This window comes from Cibotium barometz, chromosome 4 (genome assembly GCF_041138505.1).
Source record: "Cibotium barometz isolate CiBa-2024 chromosome 4, ASM4113850v1, whole genome shotgun sequence".
Taxonomy (NCBI): Eukaryota; Viridiplantae; Streptophyta; class Polypodiopsida; order Cyatheales; family Cibotiaceae; genus Cibotium; species Cibotium barometz.
This window is the reverse complement of record NC_141049.1, coordinates 26,182,788-26,199,606: the sequence shown is the minus strand read 5'-3', so window position 1 is coordinate 26,199,606 and position 16,819 is coordinate 26,182,788. Positions and strand designations below refer to the sequence as shown.

Sequence of the window (16,819 nt, the reverse complement as noted above, 5' to 3'; positions counted from 1 at the left end):
CGCTGAGGATAGAGACAAGGAGATATGAGAGCATGGAGGAGGAGCAGAGAATTTGTCAGATGTGTATCACTGGGGAGGTAGAGACAGAGGAGTACTATATCTGCATCTGCCCAATATACTATGAGATTCAGAGCCGATACCATTGCCTATTCAGGGAGGGATTTGGCCCCCTCTCCAAGGTGATGGATTATGAGGATCAGTGTTGCCTATGCCTATTTCTGCTGAGATGCATCGCCACAGAGATAGACTACTCAAGGAATAGAGACGAGGACACATCATAGAGAGTCCTCACACAATTTTTTGCCCAAACAAATCCTGAGATGACCAGACGTGGTACCCATGAGCAGGAGGAGCCCCAGCTTAGGCAAACCCGCTAGCGCCTTACCCAGAACACCCATTAGCAAAGGGTCACCATTGAGAGAGCATGCCAGATCCAACAGGCCCGACGTCCATGCTCACCCTGGTGTGGACCCTCGGCACAGCATCTCCAGATCTGAGACATACTTGAGTGGTATCGGAACCACACATAGATGTAGATATGGATTGCATGGACACACCAGCTACATGATGTACACATGCCCCAAGGCTTGGTGCCCCAAGGCCCAAGCCTTGGGGCTTTAGCTAGGCAGCATTGTTTTGTCCTTTTCGTCTGTTTACTAGTTTTTTGGAACACACAATCTTTGTAATCCCTTATGTCTCATAGACCTTATGGTCTTTTGAAGATGTTTAATATAACTTTCTTTCTTTCTTTCTTTCTCTGCCTGTGCACCATGGTCATGGCTAGAGCTTCCATATCATCTCTCTACTTGCACTCTACTCCTACACACCTATCATGGATATCTTTCATCCTCCATAGCGCCTCCTGGGATACCTTGATTCCAACATTGAGGAAGCAGAGTAGGGAAAGGGAAGAAGCTTCTAAGTGGGTGGAGGCGGTGAGAAGCAAAAACCCATGCATTCCTAGGATGAGTCTTGAGATTATGGTGGTCACGCTCGAGACAAAAACCCTTGCATTCCTCGGATGAGATTATGGTAGCCACTCTCAAGAAGTAGGCTTTCATAGACCTAGATAGACATAAATGTGTTTTTTCACACACACCAAAGCACTGAGAGAGGGCTACTAGAGGTGTTAGTATACTCATGGGAGTCTGCATACAGTGGCCAGACTTATACTTCTGAGGGTATGAAGATTCAAAGAAGTGGGAGATTTGATCAAATTGCATTTAAGCAGGGTGATGATAATGGCTAGATGCGATCAAATAGGGTGATGACAATGGATAGATGCAATCATGAGGCCTGATTCACGTGGATTCGCTTAGCGTTGCCAGGAGTACAGGTGATATATATTGCAGTATGTCACTCCCCCCTAGAAACCTAGCTTTTGCATGAGATCTATTGTTGGATGGTCAGCCACCATATGCTCCCCTTTTCTCAAGTATTCTATGGAGCCTGCTCAACAAGGAGACTTCCTCCTATTGAGTGACTTCAATACCTGGATAGCCAATGCTCAACAAGGAGACTTCCTCCTATTGGGTGACTTCAATACCTGGATAGCCAATGCACACTGGTGCATATGGATGATTTTCATATGGATCCAATTGTCCTCTATCAGATAGTTCCTCAAGAGTTTGTTGTGCACCATATCTCGGATGACATTGCGCACATAACTAGCTATGGGAGATTGCTTTTAGATATGGATGCTATACATGAGTTGATTATATAAAATGAGCTGTAATGATGGCCCTCGTTTGGCATACTCGCATGTTTTCCTTATGGTGGTGGTTTGAGTACAATGCACTATCTGATTTGTGTCTCCTGCCTTTATGCAACACATCTAGGATTTCTTAAGGATCTCTGCCTATCCAAAACCAAACATCACCCCCCCCCCCCCCCCCCCCACCCCCCCCCAAAAAGAAAAAAAAAAATAACAACCCCACATGAGTGCCATTGCTCACTCTCACTTTGACGAGGATGAAGATATAAGTGAAAGTTGGGTTTTGAAATGGGAAGAAACATAGGTGAGAATGACCCGGGGGAAAAAAAACGTCTCTGCCTTCACTCATATCCACTTTTCCCATGATTTGGATCCCATATACAAGTCCCATCTAGACAGCCATAAAGCCATTCTAGACCTCTCATTGCTTCTATCCACCCTCACCTCCATCACAGCCATCGAAATGGATGGTATGATGAGTTCAAAGCCATGTGACTTCACCTCTTACATGAGAGGAGGTGCTGCTGGTTCTATGCATAGATCTTTCTGACGCCTTACTCGTGAGAAGAAGAATGCGGGAAGAAGAAACCTGCAGCCAAGTCATGGCAGCCATTGCACTCATAGTTGTCTTGACACCGATGCTCAAGAGGTGTCTCAAAGCAGTGAGCCAAAATAATAGTTGAATACTTGTCTACCTGTGACATAATAGAGCAACTAGCTCAAGAAAGCAATCATGATGGGCAACCAGATCATATGATGAAAGAAGACAAGCATTTTCACTCTGATAATGTTGATGTATGGATGTGTTAGGCTGATTTTTATGGGCAGCCAGCCCAAGAGATTGGGACACATTTACGTATCCTTATGGTGCTCAATAATACTTTGGATGGTTGATGCCTTGGTTCCCATTGAACCTCAAGTCAGCTTTTCCGAAGGTTGCATGTATGGCATGATGCACAGACTGCCATTTCCGAAGTATGATCACAAAATGTCTAGCCAACTTTTAGCTCTTGTTCACACAGATTGAGTTGGGCCCATGAATACACCAACTCAGCAAGTTGCAAAATATATACCTCACATTCTTTAACTTCAGTCGAAAGGTGGGTGTAATTTGTGAAACAAAAATCGGAACCTTTTACAAAGCTCAAAGACTTTAAACTTTGGTTGAAAAAGAATTGGGCTATATGCTAAAAAAAGTTATTTGTTCAGATAGAGGAGTCATGCTGAACAGCATCCAGGGATTCGGAGCTAGGGCGATGCCTCCTGGACCTCCATCACAGACGTTTACAGCCACCAACTACAGAGTTGTCACCCAGGCCTGACAAGAGCAACAAGATCAGGTCATTGCCCACTGTACCCAAGGTGTCATGACTCACCAGAGAGAACACCATTCGTTCTGACCCCCCAACCCCGGGATCTCAGCCCTCCACCCCTCAGCTGCAGATCTGGGATATTTTTTGATGACATGGAGAGCTCCCATCACATGGGGGAGATGTTATTACCGCATTACGTTCTATTTTGGAGGAGGATGATATTATTGTATGACCCCCCATTATACACATTGGCATCATGTATCATCCACATGGATTTATTACTCCCTCCCCATTGACACACGTTCTAGTGTAGCTAGCTGTTTCTTTTGACAGCTTCCTCTCTCCAATGGATACATTGTACTAGATCCTTTGGGTCTTTCGTAGATTGTAATACAATTTCCCTTCTCTCTCAAGTGTGGGCTTGAAGGGTTTTTGTCTTATTGTTTTTTTTTTTTGGGTGTGGGGGGATTGTATATGGGTAATACTCTCATATTAGTTTTGAGATAATTGTGCCTAAATTTACACAATTGACGAAGTCATCATGAAAAATCTCATGCAGCTTTGTGGATGAGGTTCTTGATGCGGGTGTGCCTCTTGTAGTGCTTGGTGCATACAACAAAAGTGGAGAAAATGTTGCAAGGTTAGTACCTTCTAGTGCTAGGTCTTATACTTCCAGTTTCTTTGGATTGATCATCGTCCTATTGTTACTTTGATTCAGTTTCTGTTTTGTCACTTCCAGTTTTTATTTATCTCAATGTAAGTAAGTTTTTTCGGCATCCTTCAGCTTGCCGTTGCTAATTTGCTGTAGTAGTGATTTTTGTTCTACATAGATCTGGGTGTGTACTTCTAGAGATTAAAGGGCTTTCTTCTTCCTTACATGCCCACTGTGATCTAAAATTTGCATAAGATTTGCGCTGACAATTCTCTAGTCTTTGTGTCTGATGTAGCAAGCAAAACATGGTGCAAGTTTGGGGCTACATATTTTCATGCTTATCTCCTATTGTTAGTTATACATAAGTGTAATGGCTAAACAAAGCAATCATCTCTCTATAACAAAGCATTTTTGTGTCATTTTCAATGATTGTTTATGTGCAAGGTTACAAGAGCACATGCGATAACATGACTAGATTGTGGTACCACTTTTAGTATAACAAGGCACTTGAGAGACATGTGATGCTGGCTTGTATTCGTTTCTATTGGAAGGGGTTATGGATCTTGAACTGACATTAGAATGTAGTTGACCAGGTTGTACACTCTGCTCTTGGCACTTGCATCGTCTTGTAACACTTGGGTCAAGTATGTGGTGTGCCATCAGTGAGTGCTGTAGACCTGTGAGAAGGTGAGGCCCACCCCAGTGGCACTGTACGAAGCTTTTGAAATGTTGTAGGATCATTTTCTTCTGCTTAAGAATTTCCCTCATGGGTGTGAGAGGTGCCAGCAACCGAAGATGGTGAGCTGATGCTGTAGTTGCCGGTAGTAGTAGTGGTTGGGCGTGGATCATTTCTTGCCATTCCAAGCTTCGTAAGGTGTAATGGTCTGCAAGGCCTTGGTAGGGCATCTGTTCATCACATTAAGTGGCACACATAACTGCCTCCAACCAAAAACCATGTCCTTTTAGGCACACCATTTTGTTGAGGTGTGTAGGGCAATGTACATTGATGCTTTATGAATCTTCATCCATATATGCATGAAATTCCTTCGACATATTCTCCCCGAAGGTAGGGTGCCAACTTTACGTGAAGACACATTTTCATCCATGGGAACAAAAACTTGCTTTGATACCAAATGTTAGGGCTAGGGTTTGAAGCAATAGCTACACGTGTACACACGTGCACGCGACACACACACATACATACACACAATCCATATATGTGTGAAATTCCTTCGACATATTCTCCCCTTACGTAGGGTGCCAACTTTACATGAAGACACATTTTCATCCATGGGAACAAAAACTTGCTTTGATACCAAATGTTGGAGCTAGGGTTTGAAGCAACAGCTACACGTGAACACACGTGCGTGCGCGCACACACATACACACACACGTGCACGTGATGAACTCAATCATGAGTAGAGGGGGGGAGAGAGAGGCACACAACTTGATGTAGATTATGTGATAATGAAATGAGTGCCAATACAAAAGACAAGGACATCCAATAAGTGGATAAGAGGGTGTTCACATGCACGGGGAGAAAATCTCCTAATGAGGGAAAAGCCCCGGCTGGTCCTAAGTGTGTTCACACACATCACTATCATATATATGGCTACAAGCTATATCCACCCCATATCCTTCGCCACTTGCTTCTCGTAATCCACTTCCCGATTGTAGGGCGATTACCCCAATTCCTCTTCCATTGTCAGTAGTTTCCCAACAGCCACCTCAACTCTTCAGCAATGTGCAAAGCCCAAGAGATCTCAGCCACCTAATGTATTTAGTTTCCAGCAGCAAATCACTTCCTATTGTGCAGTTTTTTCAGCACTGTGTGAAAGATCTTGCTTGTAGATATGAAATGCCTAATTGCTTTATCTGTCAATAGGATTTGCTACCAAATCTTGTGGGTTTTCCAAGAATATATCATGTGGAATACAGTAAATATTATAATGTCACCTAAGAACATTGACTCTTAAGGTTATGCATTCTTTTCAACTTGGCATCGCCAAACACTAGATTTCAACACACTCCCTCAATGTTGAGTTGGGGTTACATGAAATAATGGTTGTTGATGAAGATGGTGTGCCTTGAATTACACCCAACCGCTATGCATAAACTATCCATTGTAGGTTTTGTGCACTCCTTCGGGTAGTACTTATAGTTTGGTCTTCTACCAAGAACAGGAGGGCCCATGCTGTCCCACCTGTTGCCGAGTCACAACATCACCACTGCTTCAGCCTTTCAATCTGTAATAGCGAGAAGCCTTGGGGCTAGTTCATGAGGAGCCCATCTCCTTCCTTATTTAACTTTTCTAGCCTTGGGGCTAGTTTATGAGGAGCCCATCTTCTACCTTATATGTTTTTTCTAGCCTTGGAGCAAGGTTGTTAGAGGCGTCAGAGGCGTTTGGTACAAGGCGGGTATGGTACGCGCCTCGAAAGACTTGTATTTTTTAGAGACGTTAGAGGCGTGTTAAAGGCGTATGTTTATATATATATATATATATATATATATATATATATAGTGATAGATAGATATAATATATATATTGAAAGTTGAGAGAGAGAGAGAGAGAGAGAGAGAGAGAGAGAGAGAGACTAGAGTGTGTATGTATGAGCCTTGAGGGAGGGAGAGAGAGGGTGTGTATGAGAGGGAGAGAGAGTGTGTGTGTGAGAAAGAAAGCTGTATCAAATGTCTGCAAAAGGCCAAAATGACCTATGAGACGAAAATAGTCCATCATCATCATCTGGATACATCATCAAGATTCAAGGGTACAAAGTAAAATGAAATGAACTGAAATGAACCGGTAGAGTATAGAGAGAGCTCCAAAAGTGGGTATCAAAAACATCATCATCCTAGTGTGTTTGAAGTTTGAAGTTTGAACTTTGGGTCTTGAGAAAGGCTTAAGGGAGGGAGGGAGAGAATGAGGGAGAGAGAGAGTGTGTGTGAGAGGGGCTGCCTTGGGCCCTTAAACCCCCCGTCTAAAGACTCAAACCAGCATTTTTTTTTTTTTTTTTTTTGCGGACGCCTCGATCAAGTAGTCATACGCCTCGAACGCCTCTAACTGTTAGAGGCGCGCCTCGTAACAACTATGCCTTGGAGCTAGTTGGTACACTTTCAAACTTGAGAAATCGTTGGATTCTCCAAATCACTAAAAGACATTTGTCCGGTTAAGAGCATTAATATCTTTGTAGCATTCTCCACAACGAGAAAAATGAAGATCTTGCATTTGATCATCCTAAGAATACTATCTTCCCTCTTGAAAGCTGATAGGAATTATATGCATTCACTTTCGATATGTGCCATGATGAAATTGGACACATTCATGAGCAATTCGGAGACAAACATGAAGCTCATACATATGCGTGGTCTGTTGGAATGGAGCACCTATGAGAGACATAATATGCACATACAGAATGAAAGAAGCACACACACACACACACAAGTTGATTGAAAGCTCCACAACTATCTTGTTGTTAAGAAGTATGTTCAGTCACACAAGCAGGAACACGGACGAGTTCATCAATGGAAACATGACATAATCTTGGCCACGAACTGAACTTTTTTCATGCATGGAGCGAACCCAAAAAAGAGGTTCAAAAAATAAAAAATCTAAAACTCAAAAAAAGGAAAACTTTATTTTTGCAACTTAGGAAAAATTACACCATTGTTTGATTTTATTCACACCTGCTTGAGTGGCCGATCTCATAGCCGCAATGTCTCATTAATGTGTTATGTCCGAATAAGGATGTTACCGAATCTGCTTGTCTAACCAACCAACAACCACTAAGTGAGTGCTAAAGATTGATTCATGTGAGAAAAACCCTTTGATGCAAACTCGGTTCGGGCTAATTGTTGGAAACGACAATCGAGTTGACTGCAGTGCATCAAACCATTCCTCTTCAAACCCATCTAACCTTTGGTCCCATTAAACGAGCACTCAATGGAGTGCTTGTTAAGAAGGCAAGACTCCTTCAAATCTACCTTAAGCAAGGAGCCTTGCGAAAAAATGAGCTGAATTAATGTAGACGTGGGTGGAGGGACGGGAGGCGCCAAGGTCCTCCAAGCCCTAGATTCGCCAACAATGTCACTGAATAGTGACAAACTTCATGAAAAGTGCATTAAACTGTCCCATCTTTGGGAAAAGCTCTAGTAAGGGAGCGGGAGGAGGCCATGACCATCAAGGTTCGCTACAACTCAAGGCGCGGACACTACACTTTTTCAAACTTTTGGTGTCGACCCGGAGTTGGGTTTGCCCCAAGCCGGCCAGGGCTAAGCAGCCCAATAACCACCACCGTTGTGGCAATCGGGATATATCTCTTTTAGATTCCTAAAGGAGCCCGTTATAAATCTCCATCTAGAGTTAAGCGTTGGAGCTCCCACTTCCCCCGTGCGCCCCCATCGCCTAGCCCTCTGCACAGCACTCCCCCGCCCCCCTGCCCCCTCCTGCTATGTGGCGCTCTCCTTGCCCTGCACGTGGCCCCCTTTCAGCTGCCACCCTTACCCTTCCGCCATTGCTTCTGCCCCGGCCCTCAACTGCCCCCTCCTGCCCTTCTGGCCCTTCCAGCCTGCTGAATCTTGCCAGCCCTGCCTTCTCCTTTGCTTATCCAGCGCTGCATGCCCCACCCCCCCCGGCTTTCCCTTGTATGTGTGCATTTTCGCTTCTCTGCCGCCTCTTGGTTTGGCACTCCCTGTTCCTCTCTAGCGCTCCCTCTTCCATCACTTGTCATTCTTTGTGCAGGTGTTTAGCTTCCGGCTTGTTCTTCATCAGCGACAAGAGTAGGCGCTTCTAGACTTCACCTTTTAGGACTCCATGGCAGCCGCTTTGTCATCCGCGGTGGAGCCGCCGTCCCTTGCCTGTTTTTCACAGGCAAACCTCTAGCTCTTAGCTTCAACGGTATCCTTCCTCGCAACCTCTTCATTGGTTTGCAAGATCATAGGGAGCCACCCGACGCGCAGACAAATTGGGGATTTACTTTAGGCAGTCCTCGTGGGGGAGCCCGACAAAATCACGAACATCCATTTTCTTGGGCTTCACTCCTCTCATGTGGAGTTTGATTCACCTGCTGCAGCTGATCGTGTGACACAACAATCCTGTGGTTGCAATACGCAAGGCTCAAGTGTTTTTCATGAGATGACATGATGGCTTCAACCCAACATCTGAACTCTTGGCAGGTGTATCCGGATTCCCCATGACGGTTTGCTTTACCTGCCTTCGGAAGGAGTATCGCCCACTAATTCAATCGATTGGACGATGGATAGGGTAGGTTTTGAAGTCACTGCAGATGATCGCATTAGTGGTGGCCAGGATAGTAGGCATCCCTTCCATCAGAGTCTCATTGCCTCGCTGGAGGATCTTCCGTAGGGTCTTGCGCTCCTGAGCCTCCACGGCAACCCGATTCTTCAACGGGTAGAGTACGGTGGTCTTCTCGTCCAATGCTTTCATCTGCAGGCAGATGTGTCACCTTGCTTGATCTTGCCCTTGGCGTTAGGCCCATAAAGGACGCCCACCCGGCCCCTGCTCGTGGCCTCAACAAACAGGCGCAATTGGCAAGAGCAAGGGATGCAAGGCGTGAGATGAGGTCGGAAGCACCTGACCAGCCGACCCTTGTGGCCAGCCCCCCTCCCAGCCCCAGCAGAAGGAGGGCACTACCTCTTGGCAGACAGTCCGTCCCCGCCCCCCACCCCCCCAAGGTGCCCCAAGGAGCATTGCTAGACAAATCACCATGTAGGTGGCTCCGTCAAGGTAATGGTGCTCTAGCAACCGTTCTGAGCATTTAGTTCTTGACAAGGAGATGAATGATAAGGCGATCCCCCATGCCGCCCTAGGAGATTCTTGTATATCTTGGCTCGCTCTTTGAGGTTCTAGAGCTGGTGGTCCGCCCCCCCCCTTTCCTTGGTTCTCGTCCTCCTCCAAACCCCCCTCGGTGCTTGCTCCTCCTCGCTCGAGCTCAATCGTGTCCCCGTCCCTCTGTCGAGATTCCCCCTCTTGTGAGAGAGAACCACTGTAAAGGCTGCCTCCTCTTTCCCTTCATGTAGGCAAAGAAAGCTCTACCTTCACTTCCATGGCCATGAAAGCATTCCGGTGTGACAACGGAGTGAGGATGTGACGGATGGGCTAGCACACCACATCGGGAAGTTGCACTTGCGGCTCTATGGGAAGATCAAACAACACTTGTTTCAGCAAAGGCTATGGTAAGCTATTGACCTGAGCAATTACCAATTTTGAATGATTTGTATCCTTGTTATCAATTGCCACTTGAATATTCAGGACTGGACGTTTTTGCACAGTTGCACCTTCTTGCAGAGGTGACATCTCCTCGGCATGAACTTAGTTTAAGCTCAACCTTTGTGGTGTTATAGAACACAATGTGTTCTACAACTTTGTAGAACTTCTTTTTCTCAAATTCAACACCAAATTGTCGCAGTAAGCACTTCTTTGTAGAATCCGAAAATTACAGCAACCACTGTTAAGATTATTTCTCACTAATCGTAAGAAACTTTGAGCTAAATTTTTTTAAAGAGCTTAGGAATGAATAAGGAGTATTCATCTGTAATAATTTGCAAAGATCTATCCTAGAAGATTGAGAGAAATTGCATTTTTTTCTACAAGCTATTTGGAAGCTAAAATAGATTGCTGAAGGAAGCTAAACACACAGGCCTAGAAAAGGTTACTTTGAAACCATGTCAAATTTCATGATGGTGGTCTAATTTGCTATTGAAGGAATTGTCTGCAAGACTGCAGCATGCATCCTGGCGATTTTGCCAATAATGCTGAAAGTCCATATGCTTCTGCACCTTGTTGCTTGAATGTACATTGGTACATTCAAGGTGAATCAGAGATTTCCCATCATAGGGGCTGTGGTAAAGAAGCTGATAGTGTTTTTTTACAGGAGGTTTCAGAGTGAAGGTTAACATATTTGAGGGTAGGCCTAATTTAAGGTGCTCTTTTCTCATTTGAGTGAGCTTTAAGCACACTGTGCTATCTGCTTTCCATTTATAAGTTACAAAATTGTTAATAATGATGCATGTATATTTCTATATCGAAAAGGAGATGAATTATGAGCTCTGGTGAAGTCTTTGTGTTTTTCCATTTTTCCTAGGACATTACAGCTTGACCAAAAATCATGTGAGAAATGTGATGGTGTTAGTCAGGAACTTGATTCTGAATGATGCCAAATGCTCTTTGAAACAGGTCTTTAATTCAGAAGCTTGGAACAGAGCGTGCTAAAAGGATTGCTTTTGTTGGCCAAAAAGAAGTGGAGGAAAGTGCATACGGGCAAGTGGTCCTTGGTGCCGGCTCTGCTATGGGTTTAGATGAAGAATTAGCTGTGGAGGCAGCGAAGGCTGGTATGCTTTCATTCAAGTCATTCTCTAGGCTCTGTTTTGATCACAGTTCTTGGTTTATTAATTGTGATGTCTGACTTAGCAATATGCTTATCGCATAGATGATACCGGCATGCATACCCTAAGCCTGTCTTAAAATGAGAAACGATTACAATCGAGGAGTCATGCCTCATGGAACAGGTGTGACCTGAGTGAATAGTTGTGTGAGCCGTCACTTGGGTTGTGAGCTTGCATAGCGTCTCCTCATAATCAGCAAAAGAAAAACAAAATATTTAATGGTTTTAGGAATTAAGAATGTGACAATGGCATGCTAATGATAGGAACTGTTTGTCAGTTTGCTTTGGGTACTGACAGGACTTATTTGAGCTTGAACAGCCTTTCTTGTTTTGACTCTACTTAGTATTATATGTGCAGTTGCTGCTGAAAAGCAACGGATGGCAGAGGAGGTCGCCTCTATGCTGAAGCTGAGTGTGGAGGTTGACACCAGTTTTGTCAAAATGTGAGTATATAAGGCCTGTTTTTTGGTTCGCCACTTTCTCTGTGGAGTGAGAGGGGATTATAAATCTACTTTTCTCTTGTTTTTTTTCTGCCGGTGTGATCAGTTCCAGGAAAGCGATAGCTGCATTGCGGGCTGGAGCTGAAGTTTCGGGAGTTGCTGTTCAAAATTGTATACTTTTGGCAGGTGGGCACACTGGAGTTCAAGCAGCTCAACGTATTGGCATGCCTTGCGTTGCTGTGAGAAGCAGGTGAGAGCATCTGCAAACTAATATTTTACTTAAATTCTCTCTGTCTCTCTCTCTCTCTCTCTCTCTCTCTCTCTCTCTGTGCTTCCGCCGCTGCCATCTTGCCCTCCCACTGCCTCTGCCCTCATGCTTTCGCCTCTACTTCCGCCACCTTTTCCGTCTTGCCCTCGGCTTCTGCCATTGCCATTGCCATTGCCATCTTGTATAACACTTGTGCCTATGTGCTAGGGTTTTCCAGAGATAGAAAGAAGAGTGGGGGGGAATCACACAGACAGTACTCACAAGATTCCTAAACTACTGCTTTGAATTATCTACAAGAAGAAGTAATACAACTGAAATTCAAGTACAAGATGTGGCTGAGAATGAAGACGTCAAATCACAGCCCTGTGACCTACTACTATTCACTCCTGGCTAGCACTTCATCTATAGAGAAACGCTCTATGAAGTACAATGTTGAGGAAAGCAGATGAATATGACAATTTGGTGACCCACGGATATATATATATATGCACCGATGCTCTTGGTCGACCAATAGTAGCTATCAGCCAACTGTACCCGATTGCCATGTCACCATTGCCATGTCATCATTGCCATGTCATCACTGCCACGTGGCAGTAGCATACGTCACTTGCGCTGTCCGACTTTGCTTGATGGCTGCTATCTGATGTTTGGCTCTGCGCTGCATACTTATAGATGTGTCACATGTCCTGCCTTTGCCCTTTGCTCCTGCCGCCTCCACCATCGTGCCCTCCACTGGTATATATTGTGTCTCCCAACCCCAGGCCAATGCGTGAACTAGTACATTGTGTCTCCCAAATCCGGACCAATGGTTGAAGCAGGTGAGAGCATCTGCAAAGTGTTTACATCTCACTTCTAGCGAGCTCTATTCGACAACTTTGGTACCAAATTGCAATTGTCCAATGCATCCATCCCCAGATTGATGACCAAACCGAGATTTACAATCAGTTGGCTTTTAAGCAGGAGGGAATGTCACGCGCACCCATGCACTGTGGTACACGGTGACAAACTGGCTCAACAACAGTGCAGAATCATGTATAGAATTAGTACCTTTTAGGATTTATTTGTCGTATGCCATGACCCCTTTGTGGGCCCAGTCTGGGACATTTTTGGCACGAGCTACGTAGGTCAGTCTCCCAGTCTCAGAGTGTCAGGTTAGTCCTCTTAACCCACTGTGGAGAATTCAGCAAGTGTTTATCATTCTGATAGAATGTGCAGCGGAAGAAGGGAAAGTGGAAACACAGGAGAGAGAGTGAGAAAGAGAGATGGAGAGGAAACACAGGTATAGACTTGCTCTCAATATCATCAACCAAGAATACATGTCCCTAGCAAGAGGGGAGAAGACCTCGTATGTGAACGACAAAATAAACTTTGCTCAGGATCTCTGAAAAGATCACTCTTCTCCTCCAAAATCTGTAAACTCCTGTCGGAGAAGAAAGTCTCCACAAATACAAAACAGCTCTCGAAACTGATCCTCAAGTGAAGTAGCTGGAGATGGGCCCCCTTTGAGTGAAGATAGACTTGCTCTCAATATATCAACAACCAAGAATACATGTCTTGAGCAGGAGGGGAGAAGACCTCGTATGTGAGGGACTGCAACAAACAATGCTAAGTAATGAAAAAGAGTGAGGGTATGCCTGGCTATATATATGCCTAGATGTAGGCAGCCGACTAGCTCACGACTCGGGAAAAAGTGCCCAAGACTCCATAAAGTGGGGATAAAATATGGGAAAAATATGTGAGGGGTGACTAGTCCCTCTAGCTAACATGGTCAGTCCTAGAGGCTAAAATAGGACACCAAACAGAAAGCCAGTAACAAGGAGATGATGTCTAACACCCCCTCTCAGCACCGGATGCTGAGTGAACTCCAAGAAAATAGAGATGTTGTCCTCGATCAAAGATGAAAGACTGCAGAAACAGGTACCAAGAAAGCTCCACAAGGAATCTCCTTTCAACAACTCCGCTACAGAAGCAACAGAACAAGTTGCCAGGTACACCGCTTCTTTAGAAGAAAACAACCATGTAGGCTGTGACGTGCTGTTCCAAATAATGGTTCCAAACAATGTAAGAACACTCCCTGAAGTTGTATGTCGTGTTTCGAGCTTGGAGAAGGTATGAAAAACCTCAAAACCAACCAAGATCGGATCCTGTAGATAATCAATCTTGGGAGAAGTAAGCTGCTCCTCACTGGAACCCTCAAAAGAAATAGAGTCAATCTGCTCCACTCTGTACCAAGAGTAGCCAAATGTTGTACAAAAGCATCCTCTGAAAAGGTCGGCATCACAAGATGTAAATACTCTGTAGAAAAGATGGGGTCCATCTGCTCAAACTCCGTACCATGAGTTGACCAATGCTGTACATAAGTACACTCCACTAAGATGGGCATCGTCAGCCGACCTGGTCACGACTAGGGAAAAAGTGCCCAAGACTCCATAAAGTGGGGATAAAATATAAGGGGTGACCAACCCCTCTAGCTAACATGGTCAGCCCTAGAGACTAGAATAGGACACCAAACAGGAAGCCAATAACAAGGAGATGATGTCTAACACATTCAAGAGCATGTAGATGTTAGCCATAGCAGTAGATGCATTAGAGCATGTAGATGCACTTCATGTAGAGGGGGCCAGCCCTAAGGCCAGCCCCAAGGCAGCCCCCAAGTTGGGCTTGCCTTGCAAGGGGGCTAGCCAACCCCTTAGCCATACTTTAGGCTTAGCCGACCAGCCTTTGGGAGGCTGTGGAGCAGTTGGCCAGACCCCTTGAGGTCTTGGGCCCAGTCGGCCAGGAGTGGCAGCCACCTGACCTGCTATAGGCAGTTGATTGGCATAAAATGCTAGTTGTGAAATAGTTGCTACAGTCGATTGACATTTAATGTCAGTCGTGGACATTTTCTGCTAGCCGACAGGCTTTATGGGCAGGTGACTTGGCACCTTGAAGTATATAAAAAGACAGGCTCAGATCAGTCCATAAATCATCAGATAAAACTAGAGATTATCATTAGAAGTCAAGCATGTGTGCCTAGGCTTTTGCTTGTGCATACTTACAACCCTACTTGTGCTCTCAACCCAAGGCAAAGAAGCTAAGTCTCTTTTAGGAGTATTCAACACACCTTCCCTCAGTCTCGGGCCGATGTATTTCTCTCGAGGATAGCTTCAAAGTCGCCTAAAGCTTATACATAGTTCTGCCCAGCGTTTGGTTGCTTTGTCCTTGCATTTGGCGGTCAGTCAGTCAGTTTGTCCACTGAGTCTTGTGGACACTGTTCAGCTTGTATATAATTCTCCAGAAGAAGAAATAAAGAAAATACTCCTGCTTGCAGGGGGGGTGGTAGGGCTTCTGTAGGAAATTTGGGACCCCATTTGGTGTCGTCTCTACTACATCTCTTTCAGATTCATGTATGCTGTTTTAAAGGATTGCTAAAGACTCACTGTAAAGAAAGGCTTCATTGTTTCACACGGTCCTAGCTCGGCGCATGCTACAGATATCCAATTGTTGGGGGACTTCAATGCATGCACTCACAGCTCCCAAACTAGTTTTTTTGAGTTTTGGGGAGTTGCCTTTCTCTTACGAGATGTGGATATGCAAGAGATGGGCTTACAGAGAGTGTCACAGGATGTCGGTCCCATCAAAGCTTTTCACATGTTCTTCTTAGAGATGGGATCAGCACATGGGCTGGTCATCTTCAATGGGATGGCCCAATGGCCAGCCTCGGATCACCTCACTTGCTTTCCCTATAAAGGAGGTTCCAGTACAGTGGATTGTCTCATGGGCTTCCCGTCCTTGACCCATTACATTCATGATTTCCATATCTCCTTGCCACCCCTTCTTACCGATCATGCATTCCTCACCTTTTCTATAGCCATTTCTGTCCCCAAGCAGCCAGCCCTTACCCTTGGTTCATCATTCACCAAGGTACACTTTGATCATGCCCTTGATGGAGTCTACCAATCCAACCTTGATTCATACCTCTCAACTATTGATCTCTTAGCCCCCCTCTCTATTATTACTACTCAGCTTTCTCACCTTCTACATGATGCTGCCAGTAACTCTTTTCCCACCAGCCATCATTTTGCCCCCTTGTGGATCCATGCCACACCATAGCTGGTATGATGAGGAATGCTGGGCAGTACGAAAGAGCATCCTCCAACACAAAGCATTTGGCCACATCACCCCCTGTCAAGCGCAGAGGAGGTTCCAACGCTTCACTCGAGGGAAGAAGAGTGCTTTTCTCATCAAACGAGAGGATGAGTTCTATTGCTTGCTTCTTAGCGAGGATAGTGAGGAGGCTTGGAAGAGACTTCTTGAACGCCAATCTCCTACTCCCATCAAAGACCCAACCATTTGGCATAGGCATGCTCAAAGCCTATACCATATTCCCAACACCACTCCGCTGAATCTATCTCATGTTCCTCGCCCTACCTCAGCCACCTTGTTCACCATCCAAAACGTAACCAAAGCCATAAAAAAGATGAAGCCAAAGCCATGGATCATGAAGACCTCCTAGTTGAGCACATCTCCCATGCCTGTGATACCCTTTCCGCTTTCCTTACCGATCTCTTTAACCTAGCCCTTTGCCAAGGCTTCCCACCTTCTTGGACCACTAACACCATTTTCCCAATCCACAATGCTCGGGACCCGCTTGACCCTAACAATTACCGCACAATCATGATCGGTCACACCCTCACCGAGCTCTATGGGGTGGTACTGGAGGTAGAGAGACAAGGGTATAGGGCCAAGGGACAGGCCGGTTTTCAGAGAACATACTCTACACTTGATCACATCTTCACTTCGAGGGCTATTATTGAGGCGGCTCGAGCAGGGGGCGCAAGATTTACTGTTGCTTTGTGGATTTCTGCGAGGCTTTCGACATTATACCAAGGGCCTGCCTCTCTCATAGGCTCCAAGAGCTCTGCTTGCGAGAGGAGATAATTTGGGGAGTCATGACACTCCTCTTTCATAGGCTCCAAGAGCTCTGCTTGCCAGAGGAGATAATTTGAGGAGTCATGACACTTTATGAGTTTGTAACGGGAAGAGTGAGTAC

General features: G+C 45.2%; 1 protein-coding gene across 1 annotated transcript in view; it reads left to right on the top strand.

Annotated features, from left to right (window-relative positions):
- Window positions 1-16,819, top strand: part of LOC147639096 (Haloacid dehalogenase-like hydrolase (HAD) superfamily protein) — a 63,608-nt gene that overhangs the window by 34,429 nt on the left and 12,360 nt on the right. The window contains exons 7-10 of the mRNA XM_086787345.1: window positions 3,587-3,667; window positions 10,872-11,026; window positions 11,438-11,522; window positions 11,626-11,769. Of these exons, the coding sequence (XP_086643471.1) occupies window positions 3,587-3,667; window positions 10,872-11,026; window positions 11,438-11,522; window positions 11,626-11,769 (465 nt within the window). The remainder of the gene's footprint in view (window positions 1-3,586; window positions 3,668-10,871; window positions 11,027-11,437; window positions 11,523-11,625; window positions 11,770-16,819) is intronic.